The following is a 23,588-nucleotide window of genomic DNA, read 5'->3' on the forward strand; positions in this document are numbered from 1 at the left end:
ATAGATGACAGGTTAGACAGAGGATCTTGATCGGCGCAGGCTTGGAGGGCCGAAGGGCCTGTCCCTGTGTTGTAGGTTTCTTTGTTCTTGTTCTTTACAATGGATTCCAAAATTTTACCCACAACCTAGGTCAGGCTAATCGGACTGTAATTTTTTGTTTTTTTTAACCTTACTCCCTTTTTAAAAAGGGGTGTCACGGTAATGATTTCCCAGTCCTCTGGGACCCTCACTGATTCTCGTGATTCCTGAAAGATCACCACTAAGCTTCCACTATCTCTTCAGCTATCTTGTTTAGAACTCTGGGATGTAGTTCATTTGGTCCAGGTGATCTGCCCACCTTCAGGCCAATCGGTTTTACTAGCACCTTTTCCTTGGTGATGGCCATAATACTCAGCTCTGCCCCCTGACTCTCTTGAATTTTATTTATCGCTTCCACCATGAAGACTGACACGAAGTAATTATTCAGTTCCTCAGCCATTTCTTTGTTCCCCTATACAAAACCCTGGTTCAGCCATATCTGGGGTATTGTATCCAGTTCTGGCCGCCTCATTACAGGAAAAATGTGCAAGTGTTGGAAAAGGTGCAGAGGCACTTTACCAGGATGTTGCCTGGAATGGAGGGAAGGTCTTATGAGGAAAGGTTGAGACCGCTAGGGCTTTTCTCTTTAGAACAACGAAGGATGAGAGTTGACCTAATAGAGGTGTACAAAATGATCAGAGGTATAGATAAAGTGGCAAGCCAGAGACTTTTTCCTCGGGTGAAGGTAGCTATTACAAGAGGGCATTGTTTTAAGGTGAGTGGAAATAGATATAGGGGAGATGTCTGAGGTAGGTTCTTTACTCAGAGAGTGGTAGGGGCATGGAATGCATTGCCAGAGAAGGTAGTGGAATCAGCCTCATTAGGGGCATTTAAGCAGCTACTAGACAGGCATATGGATGATTGTACAAGGTAGGGTTGGAGGTTCGATAAACCTTTAGGTTTAGGGTAAAAGTTTGGCACAACATTTGTGGGTCAAAGGGCCTGCACTGTGCTGTACCATTCGATGATCCGTGTTCTATGTTCCCGCTACTGTCTTTCTGCCATCATTTTCCAGTGGTCCAATGTCCACTTGTGCCCCTTTTGCCCTTTTATATATTTAAAGAAACTCTTACAGTCTTCCTTTACATTACAGGCTACCTTACCCTCATATTTAATCTTCTCCCTCCTTATTTCTTTCTTGTTGCCCTCTGTTGGTCTTGGTAAGATTTCCAGTCCTCTGGTTTCCCACTGCCCTTTGCCACGTTTTATGCTTTCTCTTTGGCTTTTGTTATCCCTGACTTCTTTAGTCAGCCATGGTCACCTTATCCTCCCTGTACTGTGCTTCTTTTTCCTCCGGATGAAATTTTGTTGCGCCTCCTGAATTACTCCCAGAAATTCCTGCCATTGCTGTTCCACTGTCTTTCCTGCTAGGTGGCTATTCCAGTCAATTCTGCCCAGCTCCTCCCTCATACCCCTGTAGTCGCCTTTATTCGCTGTAATACTATTACCTCTTTTCTCCCTCAAATTGCAGAGTAAATTCTATCATCTTATGATCACTGCCTCTGAAGGGTTCCTTTACCTTAAGTTCCTTTAACAAGTCTGTCTCATTGCACAACATTAAATCCAGCATTGCCTGTTTCTTAGTGAGCTGCTCCAAAAAGCCATCTCATAGACATTCCACAATCTCCTTTGCTTGCAATCCACTACCAACATGATTTTCCCAGTCCACCTGCGTATTGAAATCCACCATGATCACTGTGACTTTGCCACACCGTTTTTATCTCCTGGTGTATCTTGTGCCCCAGCTCCTGACTGCTGTTTGGACGCCAATATGCAACCCCAACTGAGGTTTTTTTAACCTCTTGTGGTTCTTCAATTCTACCCACACAGATTCTGCACCATCTGACCCTACTTTGTTTCTTCCTTTTGATGTAATTTTGTTTCTCAGTAATAAAGCGACCCCACCTCCTTGGCCCACCTGCCTATCTTTTCGATAGGATACATATCCTTGGATCTTCAGTTCCCAATCCCGATCTCCTTGATGCCTACCACATCATACCTGCCAGTTTCAATCTGAACCACCAGCTCAGTTACCTTAATCCTTACACTGTGTGCGTTCAATATAACACCTTCAGTCCTGTATTAACCCTCCGTCTTTTCATTTTCGTGTGCTTCCAGTGTTTGATTGCCAGCCTTTTCTAAACACTGTCCTATTTGTGTCTGTGTTGGAGACTTTAATAATCTGTCCTGAATTTTCCTTCCCTGTTATTATCTTTCATATTTTTCCACTTATTTGAAGCCACCAGTACAGATGTTAACCTTTCCCACCCACCTCCCCCCCCTCACTTTCTACTTTTGAAGACCAGCCTATTTCCCCTTTTCGCTGGAACATTGGTCCCAGTTGATTCAGGTGGAGAGTGTCCCAATGGTACTGATGCTAGTGCCCCATGAAAAAGAACCCCTCTTGCCTGCACTGCTCATTTAGCCGTGTATTTATTTCTCTTATTCTCATGTCCCTGTGCCAGTTAGCACATGGCTCGGGCAGTAATCCGGAGATTATAACCCTTGAGGACCTGTTCTTTAATTTGGTTCCTAGCTCCTGATAATGTCTGAACACGTCCTCTTTCCTAGTCTTGCCTCGTTTCTTCCGGCGTGGACCGCCACAACTGGATCCTCCCCCTCCTGCTCCAGTATCCTTTCAAGCCAGTCAGAGATGTCTCTTACCATGGCACTGGGCAGACAATACACCATGCAGGGCTCTCGATCGTGCTTACAAAGGATACTATCTATCCCCCTAATTATAGAATCCCCTACAACTACCATCTGTCTTGTTGCTCCCCTCTGGAATGACCTCCCATACCACGATGCAGTGGTTAGTTGCCTCATCCTCCCTGCAGCACTTTTCCTGATCCACGCAGGGAGCAAGTACCTTGTACCTGTTGACGAGGTCAAGAGCTGAGGCTCCTCTGTTACTGACTGCAAGATCTCGCTACCTGCTTTGCCTACGGTCACACCCTGCTGTCCCTGGCCACTGACCAAATTTGAATTACTTAATCTACCAAGTGTGACTGTCTCCTGAAACAAAGTGTCCAGGTACTTCTCCCCCTCCCGGATGTGCTGCAGTGTTTGAAGCTTCTACTCCAGGTCATCAACTCTGAGCCAAAGCTCCTCGAGCAACCAACACTTGCTGCAGATGTGGTCACTGCAGTTCACAATAGGATCAGCCAGCTCCCAGATCATTCAGCTACAGCATATCACCTGTCCAGCCATTTATACTTAGTTAATTACATGATTAATTTATATAATACAATGCCCAAATATAATTATTCACTTGCCAGCTCAGGCTCACACCACTTCCGCTGCTTGAATCAAGCTCAAACTGGAAGGATAACGTTCCTACCTCCGTCCTATTAAGGGCCACTGGCTGCAGAGCAATTTGTGTACCTTCAGGCTTTCTTCCCTCATCCCACTAACTTTTTGTGGGGAGGATGTTCTTGGACAGGGTATCGATCACTTGTGTCGTTGAGTCTTTATCATGTGCTTTAAGGTATTTACGTGCCTTATTTCTTTACTTTTTAAAAAAAAATACAGCAGTAGGATCCTAGGACTCTTAAGACGTTCTTTTGTGATTCCCATCCCAGATTGAGAATGGAATTTACAAGGTCCTTAGATGTTTTGGATATCTTCCTCAAAGTTTAAACAGTGGTTACCTTTGTAGTCTTATGTTGAACAAGTTGTGTTATTGAATTCCATCTTGCAGTCTTTGCTGGTTTTTGACTTGGCAAAAATATTCTTTAGTAATTTTGAACAGAAATTAATTATTCTGCATTTTTCGTTGGCCGTCTCATTTTTCCATGATCCCATACTCTGTTGTGCTTGAGTTGAAATCATGGAATGCTTCTTCAGTGCAACTCAGTCAAATTACTGAAGGCCTTAAAGCAATTTAGGGACAGCTGTTCACTTAAGGCAAATGATTACTGAAATGAAACAAGAAACAATTCACTTAGGTCTTTTAGAGTGGGTGAGCTTTTGAGAGGCCTTGGGTATAATTTCTGTTATGTTATGGGTGAAAAATTGGCACTTGCACATTGGCCTCCTGCTACGTACCTGTCATGCTTTATTAATCAAAATAGAGGACAGAGTTCTTGCTCTGATGTAATTTCAACACAATGTTGAGTCCTGGAGGTTGTAAAGTTCCCAAGTGGAAAATGAGATGAAGATTCAGCTTGTGTTCAGTCCTACTGGATCATTGCAATAAACCTAAAACACAAACGTTAGCACAACATAAAATGGTGTATTGAAACAGCAACAACTGGAAGATAATGATTGTTCTTACAGTCAGTGTGGAGGTGTTCCACAAAGTAGCCACCCAGTCTCTATTTGATCTCCTCAATGCAGAGAAGACTGCAGTAAGATTCATTTGGGCTAAGAATGGATATGGACTGAATAAATTGAACACCAAAGAATGATGGGTGAAATGGTTGAACAGTGGACTACTCTCGGAAAAGAGCTATTCCAGGCACAGTTGGGGTATATTTCTTCAAAAGGAGAAACAATTCCAGAGCTCCCTGGACGACTGAAGAAATAGAAATTAAGGTCAAGAAGAAAACGTGTTCCTGACAAATAATACAATTTGAGAACAATGTTGAAAGTAGAAGTTTCAGGTGAGGTAAGAAAGAAAGGTAAGAAAAGTGGAATTGTGAAAAGAGACTGGCAATTAATATGAAAGGGAAATTCCAAGTCTTATAACCAGGTGTATGCTTATATATTAGAGACATTGGCCATTGGCAGTTCAACTTCTAGGTGGTGCCAGAGGACGGGAGAGTCAGATAAGGTTACACCCATGTTCAGAAAAAATGCAAAAATGAGTCCAGCAAATACAAGCTAGTCAGTTCAATTTTGGTGATGGGGCTAAGTCCAGAAACAACAATTCAGGAGAAAGTGAATAGTCATATAACCAAATGCAGATCATGGAGTCCTAGAGTTGTACAACATAAAAACGGACCATGCTGACCAGATATCCTAAACTGATGTGGTCCCATTTGCCAGCATTTGGCCCATATCCTTCTAAACCCTTCCTGTTCATCTACCCATCCTGATGCCTTTTTGTGTTGTAGTTTCACCTTAATTGAAGAAAGCCAGCATGGCTTCATACTGCAAATGATTAAAATCTGGCAAATACCACATAAGAATGTGGTGGGGTGATTCAGTTGAAGTATTCTAAAGGGAATTGGATTATTCTTTGAAAAAGAACACTTTTCCGAGGTGTATGTAGAAGGTGGAAAAGTTGTATCAACTGACAGCTGATTTGGAGAGCCAGTGCTGACACAATTGGATGAATTGCCTCCTTTGTTTCACAATTCTGTGATTATTCTTTTTGAATGGAATGTACTTCACAAACACATGGAGGCAAAGTCTCAGAATAATTTGAACAGTTAATTGATACAGTAAAGTTGGGAGGAACATTACAGGGTCTTTCTGAAGACACTGAAATGGATATTCTGCAAATAGTTCAGCACACAATTCACTCTTCACTTCATTAATCTGACTAATGGTCACCTGAAATGTTAACTGTCTGCACATGCTGGAAAATCTGCTAAGCAATTCTAGAATTTTCTGTTGTATTCCAAATAAATTAGGTTCAATTCTGTTGTCACCTTAAACTTTCATAATAACAAATTGTGGAGCTGGACGAACACAGCAGGCCAAGCAGCATCTTAGGAGCATAAAAGCTGACCTTTTGGACCTAGACCCTTATCAGAAAAGGAGAAGGGGTAGAGGGTTCTGAAATAAATAAGGAGAGAGGGGGAGGCGGATTGAAGATGGATAGAGGAGAAGATGGTTGGAGAGGAGACAGGCAAGTTAAAGGGGGCGGGGATGGAGCCTGTAGAGCTGAGTGTAGGTGGGGAGGGGATAGGTCAGTCCGGGGAGGACGGACAGGTGCGGGACGAGGTTAGAAGGTAGGAAATGGAGATGCGGCTTGAGGTGGGAGAAGGAGATAGGTGAGAGGAAGAAGTTAGGGAGGGGGAACAAGCTGGGCTAGTTTTGGGATGCAGTTGGGGGAGGGGAGATTTTGAAGCTTGTGAAATCCACATTGATAACATTGGACTGACCTATCCCCTCCCTACCTACTGAGAGTGGCAATGTTGAAAAATGTACTCTGGGTCAGAGAGTTCTACATCGCAGAAACAGATCTTTGGGTCCAACTCGTCCATGCTGACCAGATATCCTGGTCTCGTTTGCTAGCAAATGCCTCTTTAAACCCTTCCTATTCATATACCCATTCAGATAATTTTTAAATGTGATGACTTGTACCAGCTTCCACCACTTCCTCTGGCTGCTTATTCCATGCACGCACCAACCCCTACGAGAAAATGTTGCCCCTTAGGTCCCTTTTAAATCTTTCCCCTCTCGACGTAAACCGATGCCCTCCAGTTTTGGACTCCCCGACTTTGGGAAATAAACCTTGATTATTCACCCTATCCATGCCCCTCATGATGTTATAAACTTCTATAAGGTCACCCCTCCGTTTCTGACACTCTAAAGGAAATAGTCTCAGCCTATTCAGCCTCTCTCTATAGCTCAGACATGCCAAACCTAGCAACATCCTTGTAAATCTTTTCTGAACCTTCTCAGGTTTAACAAAACACCTTTTCTGTAGCAAGGAGATGAGAGTTGAACACAGTATTCCAAAAATGGCACAACCAATGTCCTGTACAGCCACAGCATGAAATCACAGCTCCCACACTCAATGTACTGATGAAGAATTTCAAAATCCACTACCAACAGCATGACTCATCCAACTGCTTACATCCTAAAGGACAGAGCCGCTAGACTTGGTCTGCAGCAGGCAGTCAGGGAACCCAAGAGGGAAAAACATACTTGACCTCATTCTCAACAATTTGTAGCTACAGAGGCATCTTTCCATGACAGCATTGGTAAGAGTAATCTCCGTGGCTGTATGCTACTGTGGTGTTCTAGATCATGCAAGACAAACACTTTTCACTGTATCTTGGTATATGTGATAACAATAAATCAAATCCCTGCTTCAGATCTCAAATACTCTCCATGTTGTGTGACTCCATTACTGTCCTAAAGGAGACTGACTTTAGACAGATCTAGCAACTCGACTGGACACCCATAAGGCCCTGTAGGCTATCAACTGCAGCAGAATTGTACTCGAGCACAATCTACAGTCTCTTTCTCAGCACATCCCTGACTCAACCATGACCATCAAGCCAGGTTTTTCAATCCTGGTTCGATGGAGAGTGCAGAAGAAGGCATGCCAGAAGCAGCACTCGGCTCTAAGCTCTTCCACCCTGATACATTTGGTCATGAATTATGGTAGATAATTGGGTAACTCACTAGAGGAGGCAGCTCCTCAAGTATTCAGGTCCTCAATAATGGAAGAGCCCAACACACCAATGCAAAAGATAAGGCTGAAGTATTTGCAGTGGTTTTCAGCCAGAAGTGCCAAGCGGATGATGCATCTTGGCTGCCTCCAGTGGTCCCCTGCATCGCAATTGTCCGTTTTCAGCTTTCAGCCAATTCCAAGTGACAACAAGAATTAGTTGGAAGCACTTGATACTGCAAATGCTATGGACCCTGACAACATTCAGCAATAATACTGCAGCCTTGTGCTATCCCCCAACCCAAGCTCTTCTGGTACCATTATGATAGCAGCATTGACCCAACAATATGGAAAATTGCCCAGGTATGTCCTGTGCACAAAAAGTAGGACAATTCCAACTCAGCCCATTACTACCCCATCAGCCTGTTCAAGATGATCAGTAAAATGATGGAAAGTGTCATCAATTGTGCTGTGAAGCAATACCTGCTCAGTGCTGGGTTTGGGTTCTGCCAGGGCCACTTAGCTCCTGACCTCATCACAGTCTTACTTCAAACATGGACTAAAGAGATGGACTCGAAAGGTGAGGTAAGTATGACATCAACAATGTGATGGACCAAGTGTAGCATCAAGGATCACAAGGAAAGTGGTGGTGGTGGTGGGGCGAGGGAGGGAGGTTGCAGACTGCTCTTTACAGTCATACCTGGCACGTAAGATGGTTGTGGTTGTTGGAGGCTGGCAGATGCTGCTCTAGAAGTTCCCAAGGGTAGTGTCCTCCGGCCAAACAATCTTCAACTGCTTCATGAATGACTTTTTCTCCGTCCTAAGGTCAGAATTGGGGATGTTCACCAATGATTGCACAACATTCAGTATCATTCATTATTTATCTGCTTCAGTATCTGAGAAGATGCAAACAAGATCTGGAAATATCCAGAAGTAATGGGAACTGCAGATGCTGGAGAACTGATGAAGGGTCTAGGCCCGAATTGTCAGCTTTTGTGCTCCTAAGATGCTGCTTGGCCTGCTGCGTTCATCCAGCTCTACATTTTGTTATCTGGAAATATCCAGACTGGGACTGAAGGGTTTCAGCTATAGGGACAGGCTATATAGGCTGAGCCTTTTCCCTGGAGCATCAGAGACTAAGGGGTGATGCTAAACTAATATTTCTCATCTGTTTTCACTCAGGAAAAGGAGACTATTGTAGAGGAGAAGACTGAGATATGGGCTATTAGACTTGAAAAGATTGAGGTTGGTAAGGAGGACGTGTTATCAATTCCAGAAGGTGTGAAGGTAGATAAATCCCCTGGGCCAGATGGGATTTTTCTGAGGATTCTCTGGGAAGCTAAGGAGGAGGTGGCGGATCCGTTGGCCTTGATCTTTGAGTCATCATTGTCTATTTAGTACCAGAGGACTGGAGGATTGCAAATGTTGTGCCTTTGTTCAAGAAGGGCAGTAGAGATGACCCAGGTAATTATAGACCGGTGAGCCTTACGCCTGTTGTAGGAAAAGTTGTTTTTTTTTTTTTTGAAAGGATTATAAGAGGATTTATAATCATCTAGCAAGCAACAATTTAATTGGAGAGAGTCAACATGGATTCGTCAAGGGCAGGTAGTGTCTCACAAACCTCATTGACTTTTTTGAGAAGGTGACCAAGCATGTGGATGAAGGTAGGGCAGTTGACATAGTGTACATGGACTTCAGTAAAGCCTTTGATAAGGTTCCACATGGTAGGCTATTGGAGAAAATGCGGAGGCATGGAATTCAGGGAGATTTGGCAGTTTGGATTAGAAACTGGCTTTCTGTAAGAAGGCAACGAGAGATGGTTGATGGAAAATGTTCAGCCTGGAGTATGGTTACTCGTGGTGTGCCACAAGGATCTGTTTTAGGACCACTGCTGTTTGTCATTTTTTATAAATGACTTGTACACAGGCATTGATGGATCGGTTAGTAAGTTTGCAGATGATGCTAAAGCCGGTGGAGTGGTGGACAGTGTGGAAGAATGTTGCAGGTTGCAGGGAGACTTGGATAAACTGCAGAATTGGGCGAAAAGGTGGCAAATGGAGTTCAATGCAGATAAATGTGAGGTGGTTCACTTTGGGAGGAATAATAGGAAGGCGGAATACCGGGTCAATGGAAAGATCCTTGGTAGTGTGGATGTGCAGAAGGATCTTGGTGTCCATGTACAAAGATCCGTGAAAGTTGCCACCCAGGTTGATAGTGCTGTTAAGAAGGCTTATGGTGTGTTAGGTTTTATTGGTAGAGGAACTGAGTTCTGGAGCCGTGATGTCATGCTGCAACTGTACAAAACGCTAGTGCGGCCTCATTTGGAATATTTTGTACAGTTCTGGTTGCCCCATTGCAGGAAGGATGTGGAAACATTGGAAAAGGTGCAGAGGAGATTTACCAGGATGTTGCCTGGTCTGGAGCGAAGGCCTTACGAGGAAAGGTTGAGGGACTTGGATCTGCTCTCATTGGAGAGAAGAAGGCTAAGAGGGGATTTAATAGAGACTGAGAAGATGATCAGAGGATTAGATAGGGTGGACAGTGAGAGGCTTTCTCCTAGGATGATGCTGTCGACTTGTACGAGGGGGCATAGCTACAAATTGAGGGGTGATAGATTTAAGACAGATGTCGGAGGCAGGTTCTTTACTCAGAGTGGCAAGGACGTGGAATGCCCTGTCTGCCTGTGTAGTTAACTCAGTCACATTAGGGGCATTTAAACAGTCCTTGGATAAGCATATGGATGATGATGGGATAGTGTAGGGGGATGGGCTTAGATTAGTTCACAGGTCGACGCAACATGCAGGGCTGAAGGGCCTGTTCTGTGCTGTATTGTTCTATGTTTATAAAATCATGAGGGGCATGGATAATGTAAATTGCCAAATCTTTTTCCACCGAGAGGGGAATCCAAAAATAGGGGGCATAAGTTTAAGACAAGAGGAGAAAAATTTAAAAAGCAGCTGAAGGATAACTTTTTCATGCAGAGGCCAGTGCGTGTTTGGAACGAGCTGCCAGAGGAAATGGTGGAGACTGGTACCATTACAACATTTAAGAAGCATCTGGATAGGTACATGAATAGGAAGGGTTTAGAGGGATATAGGCCAAATGCTGGCAAATGGGTCTCGGCCAGATTGGGATATCTGGCGCAGGTGAGTTGGACTGAAAGGTGTGTTTCTATGCTGTATGACTTTGATTCTTTAAGTGCAAGTAACACTCTCACCATGCAAAAATCAGGCAATCGCCATCTCCAATAAAAGACAATCTAAGCACCTTGACACTCAGTGGGAATTCAGTGATGGTAACAGCAATTTCAACATGCTTAGGTTTACCGTTGACCAGCAATTCAACAGGACTTGCCACATAAACACAGTGACTACAAGAGCAGGCCACAGTCTAGGAATACTGTGCTGAGTAACTCACCTCCTGACTCCCCAAAGCCTGCCCATCATCTACAAGGTGCAAGTCAGGAGTGCAGCTCCAACAACACGGAAGAAGCTTGACATCATCGGAGACAAAGCAGCCCACCTGATTGACACCATGTCACCAAGCATCCATTCTATCCACCACTAACGCTCAGTAGCCACAATATGTACTATCTACAGAAATTCACCAAGATCCTTAAACAACACTCCCAAACCCATGACCATTTCCATCTAGAAGGAAAAGGAGCAGCAGGTGTTTGCATCTTCATCTACAAGTTCCCCTGCAGACCACTCACCATCCTGACTTGGAAATATATCACCATTCCATCAGCGATGTTGGCTCAAAATCTTGGAATTCCCTCCCTAAGGGCATTGTCTCACAATCTGTGACACATGTACTCCAGTGGTTCAAGAGTGTATATCACTGCCACCTTCTCAAGGGCAACTATGGATGTACAATAAAAGCAAGCCAGCCAGTGACACCTATATTCCAGTCATGAATAATAAGTGTTGCTGTTTTTTTCCCCCACAATCCTCTTGCCCCATGATTGTTCTAACCTATATTGAAGATATGGTTGGTTCAAAATTATATGTTGATTTTATTTTTGACATTGAAAATCATCATGTTCCCTAAACAGTCTATTTTGGAATGTTTTAACCACTTATGATCTGTCTCTGCAGTTTAATTACCATTCAATTAGATTGAACTGTTGGAGCTAGCTCAGCTGGAGTGGGCTGGGTTTGCAAAATAACTATTTCTGTTTTTGCCCACAATGATTTACTTAAGTAAACGTAATAAAAGCATGAGAGAGAATGAGTAGATAATGGTCAGTCTAAAATGGAATAGATGATTAATAGATTATCTGGTTCTCAAAGTGCGTTGAATAGCAGAAAGACAGAATTCATGCAATACAGGAAAATTCTCCCCAAAAACCTGAATAAGTACCTGGGGTTTATGACGTTACATTTTGACTGTATGAAAAAATATTCTCCAGAGCACACATCCTTGGTAGAACCTCCTTGAATGTTTGTGGAATGCAATAGTTAGGATTGGGTCAAAGGCAGAGTTTTTTTTCACTATATTTTAATCCATGAACTAATAGAAGTTTGAAGTAGTAACACTATATTTTAAAATTTTAGAATACTTTCTTATTACAGAAACTGACGTTTCAGCACAGCTTTGTCAAAACACAACGTAATGTATCAGGAACCCAAAACTCTTAATAACTGAAACACATGCATGCAAAAGGAATTTTGATTCATGAGATTTGACATGGTATTAATAAAGATGGCAAATAAATTTATTTCTATTTTCAAAATAAGGGGAAATATACAATGCTGGAAAAAAATTAAATTGAAAACCAGACACTCAATGAGAGGCTCATTGTACCACTAATTTTAATATAAGACCAGAATATGATCTAAGTAGACAATATAATTACCTCCCAAGATTTGTCTATTGTGATGAAAGACCATTTTACTGTGCTATCAAAGTTAAAATGGGTATGCGTATCAACTAAGAGTAGAAGTAGGCCATTTGGCCCCTTAAGTGTGGGCTAGCATCAGTAAGTTCATGACTGATCTAATTGTGGCCTCACCTCCATTTTCTTGTTTAGCCTATACCCTTTGATTCCTTTTGTCAGTCAAGAATCTGTACAACTTAGTATTTAAAATATTCAAAGATCCTCCCTTCACTGTTCTCTGAAGAGAATTTAAAAGACGAACAATGTACTGAGAGGAAAAATATCATGTAAACACTACTGTAAAAGGGAAACCTTTTTTAAACCATTTTCCGTAGTCCCTCCCAGAAGTTGAATTATCCCCTCAAACCCATCTTGTCAAAACTCCACAGGATGTTGTGCTTCTATAAGATCACTGCTCATTATTCTTAACTGCAATGGATGCAGGTACAATTTTGCCTCCTACGATAGCCTGTTCATCCCAGGAATTGGTTCCGTGAACCTTTTGACTGAACAGTTTTTAATGCTACTATTTTCTTCAAACAAGGAAACCAAAACTCTGCAATACTTCAGATATAGCTTCACCAGTGCTGCTTATGACTATTGATGAATATCTCTCCTTTAATATTTTATTCCCCTTGCAATAAACAAATTTGCATCCTAATGGCTTGCTGTACCCAAATCCTAACTTCCTGTGATCCTTGTACCAGAAGATCAAATGTTCATTCTACCACATTGTTTTACCAACTTTCCTTATTTAAATGATGTACAGTTTTTCCATTCTTCCTGCCAGTGTGTGCAGATTCATGCTTTCCCAAATTATACTCCATATATCAATGTTTTGCGCACTCACTTGACCTGTCACAGACTTTATATACTCCCTTTGTAAACTGTTATGTCATCATCACAATTGACTTTCCTACCTATCTCTGTTATGAACCATTTACTTAGTTTCTTATTCCAAGTCATTTACCTTGATTGTAAAAAGTTGAAGCTTTCAATATTTATTGAAAGCTTATCTGTGCATGGCAAATTATACCACATATATTTGAACTGAGCTGTATATCAATGAAATTCAGGTAGTAATAGTTGACTGTTGCTAACTTTTATCGACTTGTTTTCTCTTACATGGAAAATATACTTCAGAGGGTTTGTCTGTTTTCTTTGTGTAATAGCATATGATGCAGCCATATTCTAGAAGCCTTGAACTGATAATATGGATGAGGCAGTTTAAATAATCTTAACCAAGTGAGCCTGCAGTATTTTAGGCATGGGTGTTGATTAGTAGGCAGGTGCATTGTCCAAAAAGCCTACAGTTATAGGCCTGTAAATCATGACTCAGTCCTTCGTCAAACCAGTGTAGGTCATTCAGAAGGCCAGTGCCTCAACTGATTGGGGTGAATTGTGTGATTGGGGTATTTAAGTTAACCTTTGCCTGATCTGGCTGTAGACACATTGTGTGTCAGGTGTGCTTTGCAATTAGCCCCACAATCCTCCTGAGAACTCTGCATTTCTCCATCTCTGGTCTCTTACCCGTCCTTTAATGTCTTCATTTCTAATTTTGACAGCAATGCCTTCAACCAACTAGATGCTAAGTTCTAGAGGTTCCTTCCCAACCTTTCACCTCTCCTCCTATTAAGACTCTCCTTGAAACACCTGTATCTGGCTTAAAATGAAATGTTGTTTCATCCTCTTGTTAATTTTTGTCTGATTGTCACCTTGTGAGCCACCTTGGGATATTAAAGGAGCTCTAATAAATGCAAGCAGTTTTTGGTTATCATGCTGAAAGTGGACTCCACACTGGTCCCTGTTGTCCCTTCAGACTACGATAGTGTGTATCCATTGTAGTCTGTTGGAAACACACTATCCTTTTCAAAGGTTGGTGGTTCTGAGCATTTCCAGTCTATTTACTTCTGTGGATCTGAAGGTTTGGAGAGACCACTGAACAAGTGGAATACAAGAAGTAAGAAGAGAATGTAGAAATGTTTTATTTTTAAATGAAGAGCTTGGCCGACTAAATATTTTAAATGAGTTGGAAATCTTGTAGTTTGAAAGACATCAGGTATCTTTTGCTCCAATTGCTTTAGAATTTTAATGCTCAATGTTTTAATTCATTTGTGTTAATTATAACTAGATAGTAGCTGATTAAAAGAAATTACCTATGGTAATAAATCATTTTCTTTCTTCTTTCCTTAGATGCTGCACCACAGGATTGTCCAGAAAAGTCTCTTTGGTTTAACTTCATGAAGGAGTCTTCTCACCACGACAAAACACAACAAAAATAAAATTTCTGCCCTTGGATTTCTACCTTCCTGTCGTGTAAAACACAGCAGTCCATGAGGCACATGCATCTGGAAACTTCTCAGAAAGAGCAATCTAAGGACGTACCTCGGCATGCTGCAGGCCATGCAGATGGCAGCTTTCAAGGTACACCAACAAATGACTATCGCTTGGACTCTAGTGATGTCATCTCCGAACGAGGAGTTTTGGCAGAATACAGTGAAAGTGAGGTTAGATTTCAAAAAGTGTATCAACTTTCAATATTTTCTCACTTATCTAACTCTTCAAATACTTTGGATCAGAGACATTGCAAACAGGGTATTAAAAGAAGTTCAACTGAGCAACATCCAGAACTTGAACTCAATCAGAAAAGAATCCACGTGCACTGCAAAAATTCTGCCTCATTAACTGAAAGTCTAAATGCATCTAATTGTGGAACTGATAATGGCAATCTTTCTGAAAAGGCAGTAGAAAAGACAGGTGACAATATAAATCAACAGGACAATAGTTTCCAGGATGGAGACCCAGTTATGCATGGTTCTGCACAACACTTTTGTCACAGTGGTTTGCATGTTATTGAACACACAGGCTCTGAGGACAGTACCTCAATAGAAGATGGGGAGATAGGTTCACCTGTTGAAAAATTAGTCCCAACAACACCATCATCTGACAAAGAAATTCACAGTATTACCAGCACTGGACTGCTATCCTCTGAGAAAACACCATTATCCTGTGGACAATCAAGTACTGTGTCTGCCAGATGTACAGTAAAACGAAAGCTGCTATCGCCAGCAAATGCATCAGGGAAAGAGATGTGCTCAGGGGATGAAAGCCCTCCTGTTGCAAAGAAATGTAGGATTCAGCTAGTTAATTCTATCCCAGTTTCTTGTAGAAGTACTGATGCCAAAGCAGCACCTTTCTGGAATCACCTACTTCCATCCTCAAGGGATGCATCCAAGGTTTGTATTATCTGCAATATCTTCTATGTTTTCTAGCTGAGCACTGTATCTGAAATCCATTCACTAATACAAAGAAAAAGCTGAGAAAACTGCTTTCTTTTCAGAGCTGCCATGTTTCTAAATTGGTAAAGGTCTTACATCTGGTTGGAAATATCGTGTTTTGATTTTTCTTTTACTTCATTAAAACCCGATTCTCCGCCCCCCCCCCCCCTCCCCCAATCTCGAGCTTTCCAGAAAATAACTTTTCATGTCGCAATGCTTTTGGATCATCTCCAAAGTTAGCCAAACATACCAAACAACTTGGTTTTTGCTTGGGTTTTTTCAGTAAATTGGCACTGAAGCATAGCTGTGCACAAGAGTACAGTACAGATCCACACAGTAATTTGTTGGATTGTGACTCAGCAATCAAGTTGTCGTCTTAACTAGACATCCGTATTATTAGAATATTAGAAGGAACGCTGGAGTTGTTTTGATAATCCCGTTCTAAATTAGGCATACTGTAGTTTCATAATGATATGGCCTCAGCAGGGTAAAATGTGATTATGTGCTTCCACTTTATGATCAAAATATGAAGTCTGCATACCTAAATTACTGTTCAGTCGGGACTAATAAAGAAAAGACAGGTGACTATAATATCTCCAAAGACAGGTGACTGAAATACTTCATCAGGTTTCTCAGAATCAAGAGGATTGATGGGGCATTATTTAGGGATTTCGTCAACAGCTGTTAGGACTGATCTAACAGCAGAGATTTTTCAGTTTCTTCCTGGGGTCCACCTGATATGGTTAACTTATTAGCTAACTCCTCCAATAACTTGTGACAATTTGACCAAATATCAACCCTCAACAGCCATTTTTAAAAGAATTTGCTTTGACTGTATGGTGAATAGATGTTTTCTCTGACTACCAAGCAGTATGATGTGCAGTTCCTGTGAGCCTTTAAAAGAATCATTTGATATTCTTACATTAATAACCTGGACTTGGGTATGGGGAAAACAATTTTAGAATTTGGAAAGGATTAAAAACATAGCTGTGTGATTAAAAAGAATGTAGGAGATAGTAGCAGACTTCTGGAGAACATCGATCCTGGTGAAATGAGTGGACATATGTCAAGTGCAATTCAATGTGGTTGATAGTGAAATAATACATCGTTGGGGGGAGAAAAACCATATGATATATTCTAATGGAAACTATTTTAACAGTGGTGAAAAGCAGAATACGTGTGGTTGCAGATTCATGAACGTTTGAAAGTAGCAGGAAAATTTGTTCAGTTGGCTTTTTTTAGAAAAATGCATATGAGATACTTGGCTTTGTAAGTAGAAGCCTTAAGTACTAAGCCAAGAAATTCACGCTGAATAGAAGTCTGGTTTGAAGCCACCTTGAGGATTGTGTACAGTTCTGGCTATTATATTTTAGGAAGGCTGTTAAAGCCTTGGAATGATAGGAGAATTACCTGGATGATATCAAGGATAGGCCAACTAAAGTGGAGTGGCTTGATAAATCGGAATGAGTTGTTCAGCGTGGAAACATGGTTCATGCTGACCAAAATGTCCATCCCTGTTAACTCCATTTCCTTTCTCTTGGCCTATATCCTTCTAAATCTTTCCTATCTATGCATTCATCCAAATGCGTTTTTAAATGTTGCTAATGTACCTGCTTCAACCATTTCCACTGCCAGCTCATTCCATGCGCATATGTGTACCACCCTCTGTGTGAAAACAAAGTTGCCCCTTGTGTCCACATTTTATTCTTTCCCCTTTTTACCTTAAACTGATGCCCTCTAGTCCCCAACCTTGGGGGGGGAGTGGGGAAGACTGAGTGCATTGACCCTATCTATGCCTCTCATGATCTTATACACTTCTATCAGATACCCCAACCCCCACCTCAGTCTCCTATGCTGTAAAGAAAAAAATGCCCCAGCTTGCCCAACTTCTCCCTATAACTCAGTCCCTTCAGTCCTGGTAATATCCTTGTAAATTCCTTCTACACTCTTTCCAGTTTAATAACATCCTTCCTATAGCAAGGTGACTAAAACTGAACAAAATGCTCCAAGAGTGGCCTGACCAACATCCTGTATAGCTACAACATAACTTCCCAACTTCTATACTCACTACCCTGACTGATGAAGGTCAGTGTACTAAACGCCACCTTCACTGCCCTATCTACCTGTGACTCCACATTCAGAGAACTGTAAGATCCCTCGGTTCCACCACGCTCTCTCTACGGCCCTACGATTCACCATGAAGCTCTTACCTTGATTTAACTTTCCAAAATGCAATACCTCACGCTTATCCACATTAAACTCCATTAGCCATTTCTCTGCCCATTTCTCCAGCTGATCACGTTCCTCACTGTGCACGATACTGCCCATTTTAGTGTCATCTGCAAACTTACTAATCATGCTTTGTATGTTCTCACCCAAATCATTGATATAGATAACCAACAGCACTAACCCCCAAGGCACACCACTAGTCACAGGCCTCCAGCCTGATGAGCATCCTTCCACTATTACTCTCTGCTTCTTACCATCAAGCCAATTGCATTTCCAACTTGCCAGCTCTCCCTAGATTCTGTGATCCAACCTGTCAGAGCAGCCTACCAAGGGAACCTTATCAAAGGCCTTGCTGAAATCTATATAGACCACATTTACTGCCCTGCCCTCAAACTTTCTAATAAATCTTACCCAGTCTGGCCTACTTGTGACTCCAGATGTACAGCACTATGGTTGGCCCTTAACTGCCCTTTCAGCAATTAGAGATGGGCAATAAATATTGCCTAGCTGGCAATGCCCTCATCCCATGAATGAATAAAATAAAAAAAACTCCCACATGTGAGGCCATGCTGACTACTCCTGATCATCTCTGGCACAATCCCAGGTTCAATATTTGGCTGTCTCCCTTTCCTGACTTGTGTTGTTCTCCAGCAAAATTATTAATAGGCATGTGGTGATTTTTTTTTCACACAGGTAACTCCCAGTTCTACTGCATCACTATCTCTATGCTTTCCTACTGCCTGCACAACGTTTAAGTTGTAAATGAGCCAGAATTTTCTTCAATTACTTGGGAAGATCAAAGACATTCATTGTATTCACCTTTCTGCCACTGAGTCAGTTCCTCTCTGGTTGATTGTTCACTTTAGCTACATGAGTCAGTCCCTTGATACTTTTGCTTTGCTCAATCCAGAGTGAAAGTTCCAGTTTCATATTCTAGCCACCACCAAATCTGCTTCAGCCCACCCTTCTAACATTCCCCATTTTTATTCTGTACCCTGCTATTGCTACAGTTGTGATTCCAATTGACTTTAAATAAAAACCAAAAGAACTTCAAATGAGTAAATCAGGAACAAAAACAAAGTTGCTGGAAAAGCTCAGCAGGTCTGGCAGCATCTGTGAAGGAAAAAAACCATTAACATTTTGGGTCCAGTGACCCTTTCTCAGAAGCTTGAGGGCCTAAACGCCCCCATGTCTTGGTCTCCGACCCCACACACCAGGAGGTTCTAAGGAACGGTCACTGGACCTGAAACATTAACTCTTTTTTTTCTTCACCGATGCTGCCAGACCTGTTTGAACTTTTCCAGCAATATAATAAAATGTGAGGCTGGATGAACACAGCAGGCCAAGCAGCATCTCAGGAGCACAAAAGCTGACGTTTCGGGCCTAGACCCTTCATCAGAGAGGGGGATGGGGGGAGGGAACTGGAATAAATAGGGAGAGAGGGGGAGGCGGACTGAAAATGAATAGAGGAGAAGATAGGTGGAGAGGAGAGTATGGGTGGGGAGGGGATAGGTCAGTCCAGGGAGGATGGACAGGTCAAGGGGGCGGGATGAGGTTAGTAGGTAGGGAATGGAAGTGCGGCTTAAGGTGGGAGGAGGGGATAGATGAGAGGAAGAACAGGTTAGGGAGGTGGAGATTAGCTGGGCTGGTTTTGCGATGCAGTGGGAGGAGGGGACGAGCTGGACTGGTTTTGGGATGCAGTGGGGGAAGGGGAGATTTTGAAGCTTGTGAAATAGGGAGAGAGGGGGAGGCGGACCAAAGATGGAGAGAAAAGAAGATAGGTGGAGAGGAGAGTATAGGTAGGGAGGGGGTAGGTCAGTCCAGGGAAGACGGACAGGTCAAGGAGGTGGGATGAGATTAGTAGGTAGGAGATGGAGGTGCGGCTTGGGGTGGGAGGAAGGGATGGGTGAGAGGAAGAACCGGTTAGGGAAGCGGAGACAGGTTGGACTGGTTTTGGGATACAGTGGGTGGAGGGGAGATTTTGAAGCTGGTGAAGTCCACATTGATACCATTGGGCTGCAGGGTTCCCAAGCGGAGTATGGCTATTATCTTGTTTCTTTCACTTCATTAAAACCTGATTTTTCCAATCTCGAGCTTTCCAGAAAATAACTTTTCATGTCGCAATGCCAGTTCGTCCCCTCCCCCCACTGCACCACACAACCTTTGCACTATGGAACCCTAGAGGAAACAGACTAATGAACATGCAAATAAGGAGCAAAAAGTAGGCCACCTGATCATTTGAGCCTGCTCTGCCATTTGATAAGATTATGGCTGATCTGATTTTAACCAGAAGTCTACTTTTCCTGCAAATCCCCAATAATCAACCTACCTCCGCCTTAATGTTTGAATATTTAATAAATGTTAAAAATATTTAATTTTCAGTCTCTCACATTTATCAACCATACACTTTTTAAAAACTGTAAGAATTGTAGATTCCAAAAGTCAGAAACGAAAACAAATTCCTGGGAAAACTCAGCAGGTCTGGCAGCATCTGTGGAGAGAAATCAGAGTTAATGTTTCGGGTCAAGCACCCCTTCCTTAGAACCATTACACTTTGTTTCCTGCCACTGGGCCAATTTTGAATCCAATTTGCCGCTATGTCTTGAGATCCCTCAGACTTTTCCTCTCGTGAATAGTCTGCCATATGTTACCTTAAATTCATTGGTGAACTATGTAGACTACAACAGCAAATGCTTTCATTGATCGGTTTGTTACATATCGCTGCATGCTCAACAACGTGGATCAGTTTCTGTCTTTATCCCATCCCAATTCCAATAATATTCTTGCCACTGAAATTAGGCTGCCTGTCCCTACATTGGCTTATCCCTATCACCATCTTTTTGTACAACTTCAGTGGTCAACCAGAACCAATAAGTGATCAATTGTCATAGTTTCTTTGTAATCTCCTATTTCCTCCTTCCCGCTATATTTGTTTCATCCATGTGTAAGACCTGGTTTGCCCACAGATAATTAAGCATGAGTGGGAAAGTACTCTTTTCAAACAGCTTAACTTCTAACCTGTTGCTCTCTTCAGCTATTTTCTTGTCTTATGTACAAGTACTTAAAATTAACAAGGAAATTTCAGGCCATTAATCCATCCATCCATCTTTATGTAGCTTGTCCAGAAGTGTTTGTAGCACCCAAAACAAAATTCTGAAGTAAAATATGTAACAATGTATGATATAATTTAAAGGCTGCTTGGATCTGAAACACACCAAATAAGTTTTTTTTCTTCATCCAATTTTCAGATATTGCGATATTGAACAAGGAAATCTATAAAATAGAATATCTGAGTTACGAAACAAAATTGAAATGCTAAAAGAGAAGTGGTATTTTGGTTCCCATCGCACAATAGACACTTGATGTGGCCCACTTTTCGCAGACAAATTTCTAAGTATATAATTGCATCTTCAGCATGATAGTCACAGTTTTCCCATACACACAGCAGAAAGAACTGGCTGGCTGATGCTTGAATCAGAAATGTATACTGAAGCAAACTTGTGTGGGATCATGACTATAGGACCAGAGTGGATTTAAGTTGTTATTGGACATACACGGGTAGTGGAGTTGTTTAAGCATATCTATGCATACCATTGAAATAAAGTGTTAAAGCTACACATATGATTGACTAGGATTCATTTTAGGATTCATTTTTTTCAGAATGAAACGACTGATTTAGGTTCTTAAATTATTCTTTAAGCAGCTTTGTTCATCAAATGTCTCCCTTATTTATAGTATGCTTTTGAACAGCTATTAATTTAGTGCTGACAAACAGTTGTGATTTATATAAAAGAATATTCTGTTCGGGGAGTGTGAGGTTAAAAGTTCCTGTCAGAGGACTATTGTGACAAATTAACAACACTGCAATGTTGCATCACAGATTGGACCAGAGGTGTCAACAGGTGGTCCATATATATCGTTTAATGTTTACATTCCCCTTTTACACTAGAATTCTTCTGATTGTATCAATGCTGGCAGAAGGTTAAAGAATGGATTACGTCTGAAATCGTAAGTACACTGCACCTTATCCTTGTATTGGTATCTGCTAATAGTGGCTAATAGAAACAACTCTTCAATCTTTAAAAGAGCTGTAATATGTTTGTTGTATTAAGAACATATATTTTGGTTTTCACAATGTTGATTTGTCAGCCTTGACTTCCAGCCTGAATCAGAATGTTTGTTTGTTTCAAGTCTCAATCCAGAGACTTGGGCACGAGGTCTGACAGCACTTTGTGCAGTACTGGAGCTGTGCTGCATGTGAGAGGTGCGATTATTCGAGATATTGAACCAAGGTTCCCTTCTCACTCAAGTGGATGACAATAGCTTCTGTAATAAGAGTATTCTCCTTTCTGTTCAAGCCAAAATTTATCCTTCAGACAGATAAAATATTGTTGTTTGTGGGAGCTTAATGTGCAAATTATCTTCCGTGCTTCCTATAGTACAAGAGTGACTACACTTCAAAAATTTTGTAGTTTATAGACTGCGAAGTGCTCTAACACATCCTAAGGTAAGAAAGGTGCTGCACAAATCCAAGTCTGTCTTGTACCTCTCTCATATCAACTGTGGAAAGTCAGTCGTGCTTCCTATTATTGAAGAATAGGCAATAGCCTAATAATTTTCTCAAATAGCTAACACCTTTCTTCCCTGCTCAACTGAACTTTAAAAAACAGCACCACAGTTTTCTCTCTCAGGGACAGTAGGAACTGTTGGTGTTGGAGCCTGAGATAACCAGGTATGGAGCTGGAGGAACGCAGCGGGCCAGGCAGAATCAGAGGAGCAGGAAAGCTGATATTTCGGGTTGGGACCCTTCTTCAGAAATGGGGGAGGGAAGCGGGCTCTGAAATAAATAGAAGGGGTGGGGGCGGTAAAAGCAGGTGTACAGTGGAGCAGATAGATGGGAGAGAAGACTGATATGTCAAGGAGGTAGAGATGAAGCTAGTAAAGGGGGGGTGTAGGTAGCAAGTGGGGATGGGGATTGGTCAGTGAGGTGGGAGGAGCGGATAGGTGGGAGAAGAAGACTGATAGGTCAAGTGGGCAGGGATGGGGTGTGGCCTTAGGATGTAGTTGGGGGTGGGGAGATTTTGAAACTAGTAAAGTCCACATTGAGTCTATTAACACTTCCGATTAACACTTTTGATACAATTATTTGAGTACTTACCCAACCGCTTTCCCCGACACGTGTGAAATTTAAGTATATTGTATCTGATCCGTTTTATCTGTTGAACTATGTCAACTAAATGAGGTCCTTTTCTGCAGCTAGAAAGCTTTTGATCTCACTCCAGGAAAAACAATCTTGGTATAGTGGAAATGCTTTAAAAAAAGGGCTTGACAAGCTTAGTCAGTCAAGGAGTGAAAAAATCATACTCTGCTTTATGATTTATAAAGCAAAGATAATACAAGATGTCACTGTCTTCCTGTTCCCATAAATAGTTTAACTAAGAATTATGACAACAAAAAGCAGAGTCTATTGCATTAATTAACCCTTTTTTTCAGCAATCCACATTCGTTGGTAAAGGGTGAATGATTGATTTTAATTTAATCAAGAGTAAAAGAACCTTCCTTGATTTAACTTTGTGTCATTTAACTGATAGTTAGTGAAGAAGTTTTTTTCTCATCTATTGCATGGAACACCAAGTCCTGAAATGGCTCATTTATTTCCAACGCCTCAACACTGTAGAAATCTTCACTACCTACCCTCACTTTGTAATTATCTGTAGCTATTTAAAACCCAAACTCGTCATTGTTTAGTTGTCTTTTTTAATTTCTCTGACTACCTCTCCTCCTCCTCAGTATTTCTCTTATTGCAGCTTTTGAGTTTTCAATTGACTTA

At 41.7% G+C, this 23,588-nt stretch overlaps 1 protein-coding gene across 11 annotated transcripts in view; it reads left to right on the plus strand.

Annotated features, from left to right (window-relative positions):
* The window catches only part of LOC125458468 (atos homolog protein B), a 203,212-nt gene that overhangs the window by 149,633 nt on the left and 29,991 nt on the right, over positions 1-23,588 (plus strand). For all 11 annotated transcript variants that reach the window (XM_059648730.1, XM_048543777.2, XM_048543785.2 and 8 more), the window contains 2 exons: positions 14,445-15,487; positions 21,708-21,766. In XM_059648730.1, coding sequence (XP_059504713.1) covers positions 14,585-15,487; positions 21,708-21,766 — 962 coding nt within the window. In that variant the 5' untranslated portion in view covers positions 14,445-14,584. The remainder of the gene's footprint in view (positions 1-14,444; positions 15,488-21,707; positions 21,767-23,588) is intronic.

The sequence above is a fragment of the Stegostoma tigrinum genome, chromosome 1, assembly GCF_030684315.1.
Source record: "Stegostoma tigrinum isolate sSteTig4 chromosome 1, sSteTig4.hap1, whole genome shotgun sequence".
Taxonomy (NCBI): Eukaryota; Metazoa; Chordata; class Chondrichthyes; order Orectolobiformes; family Stegostomatidae; genus Stegostoma; species Stegostoma tigrinum.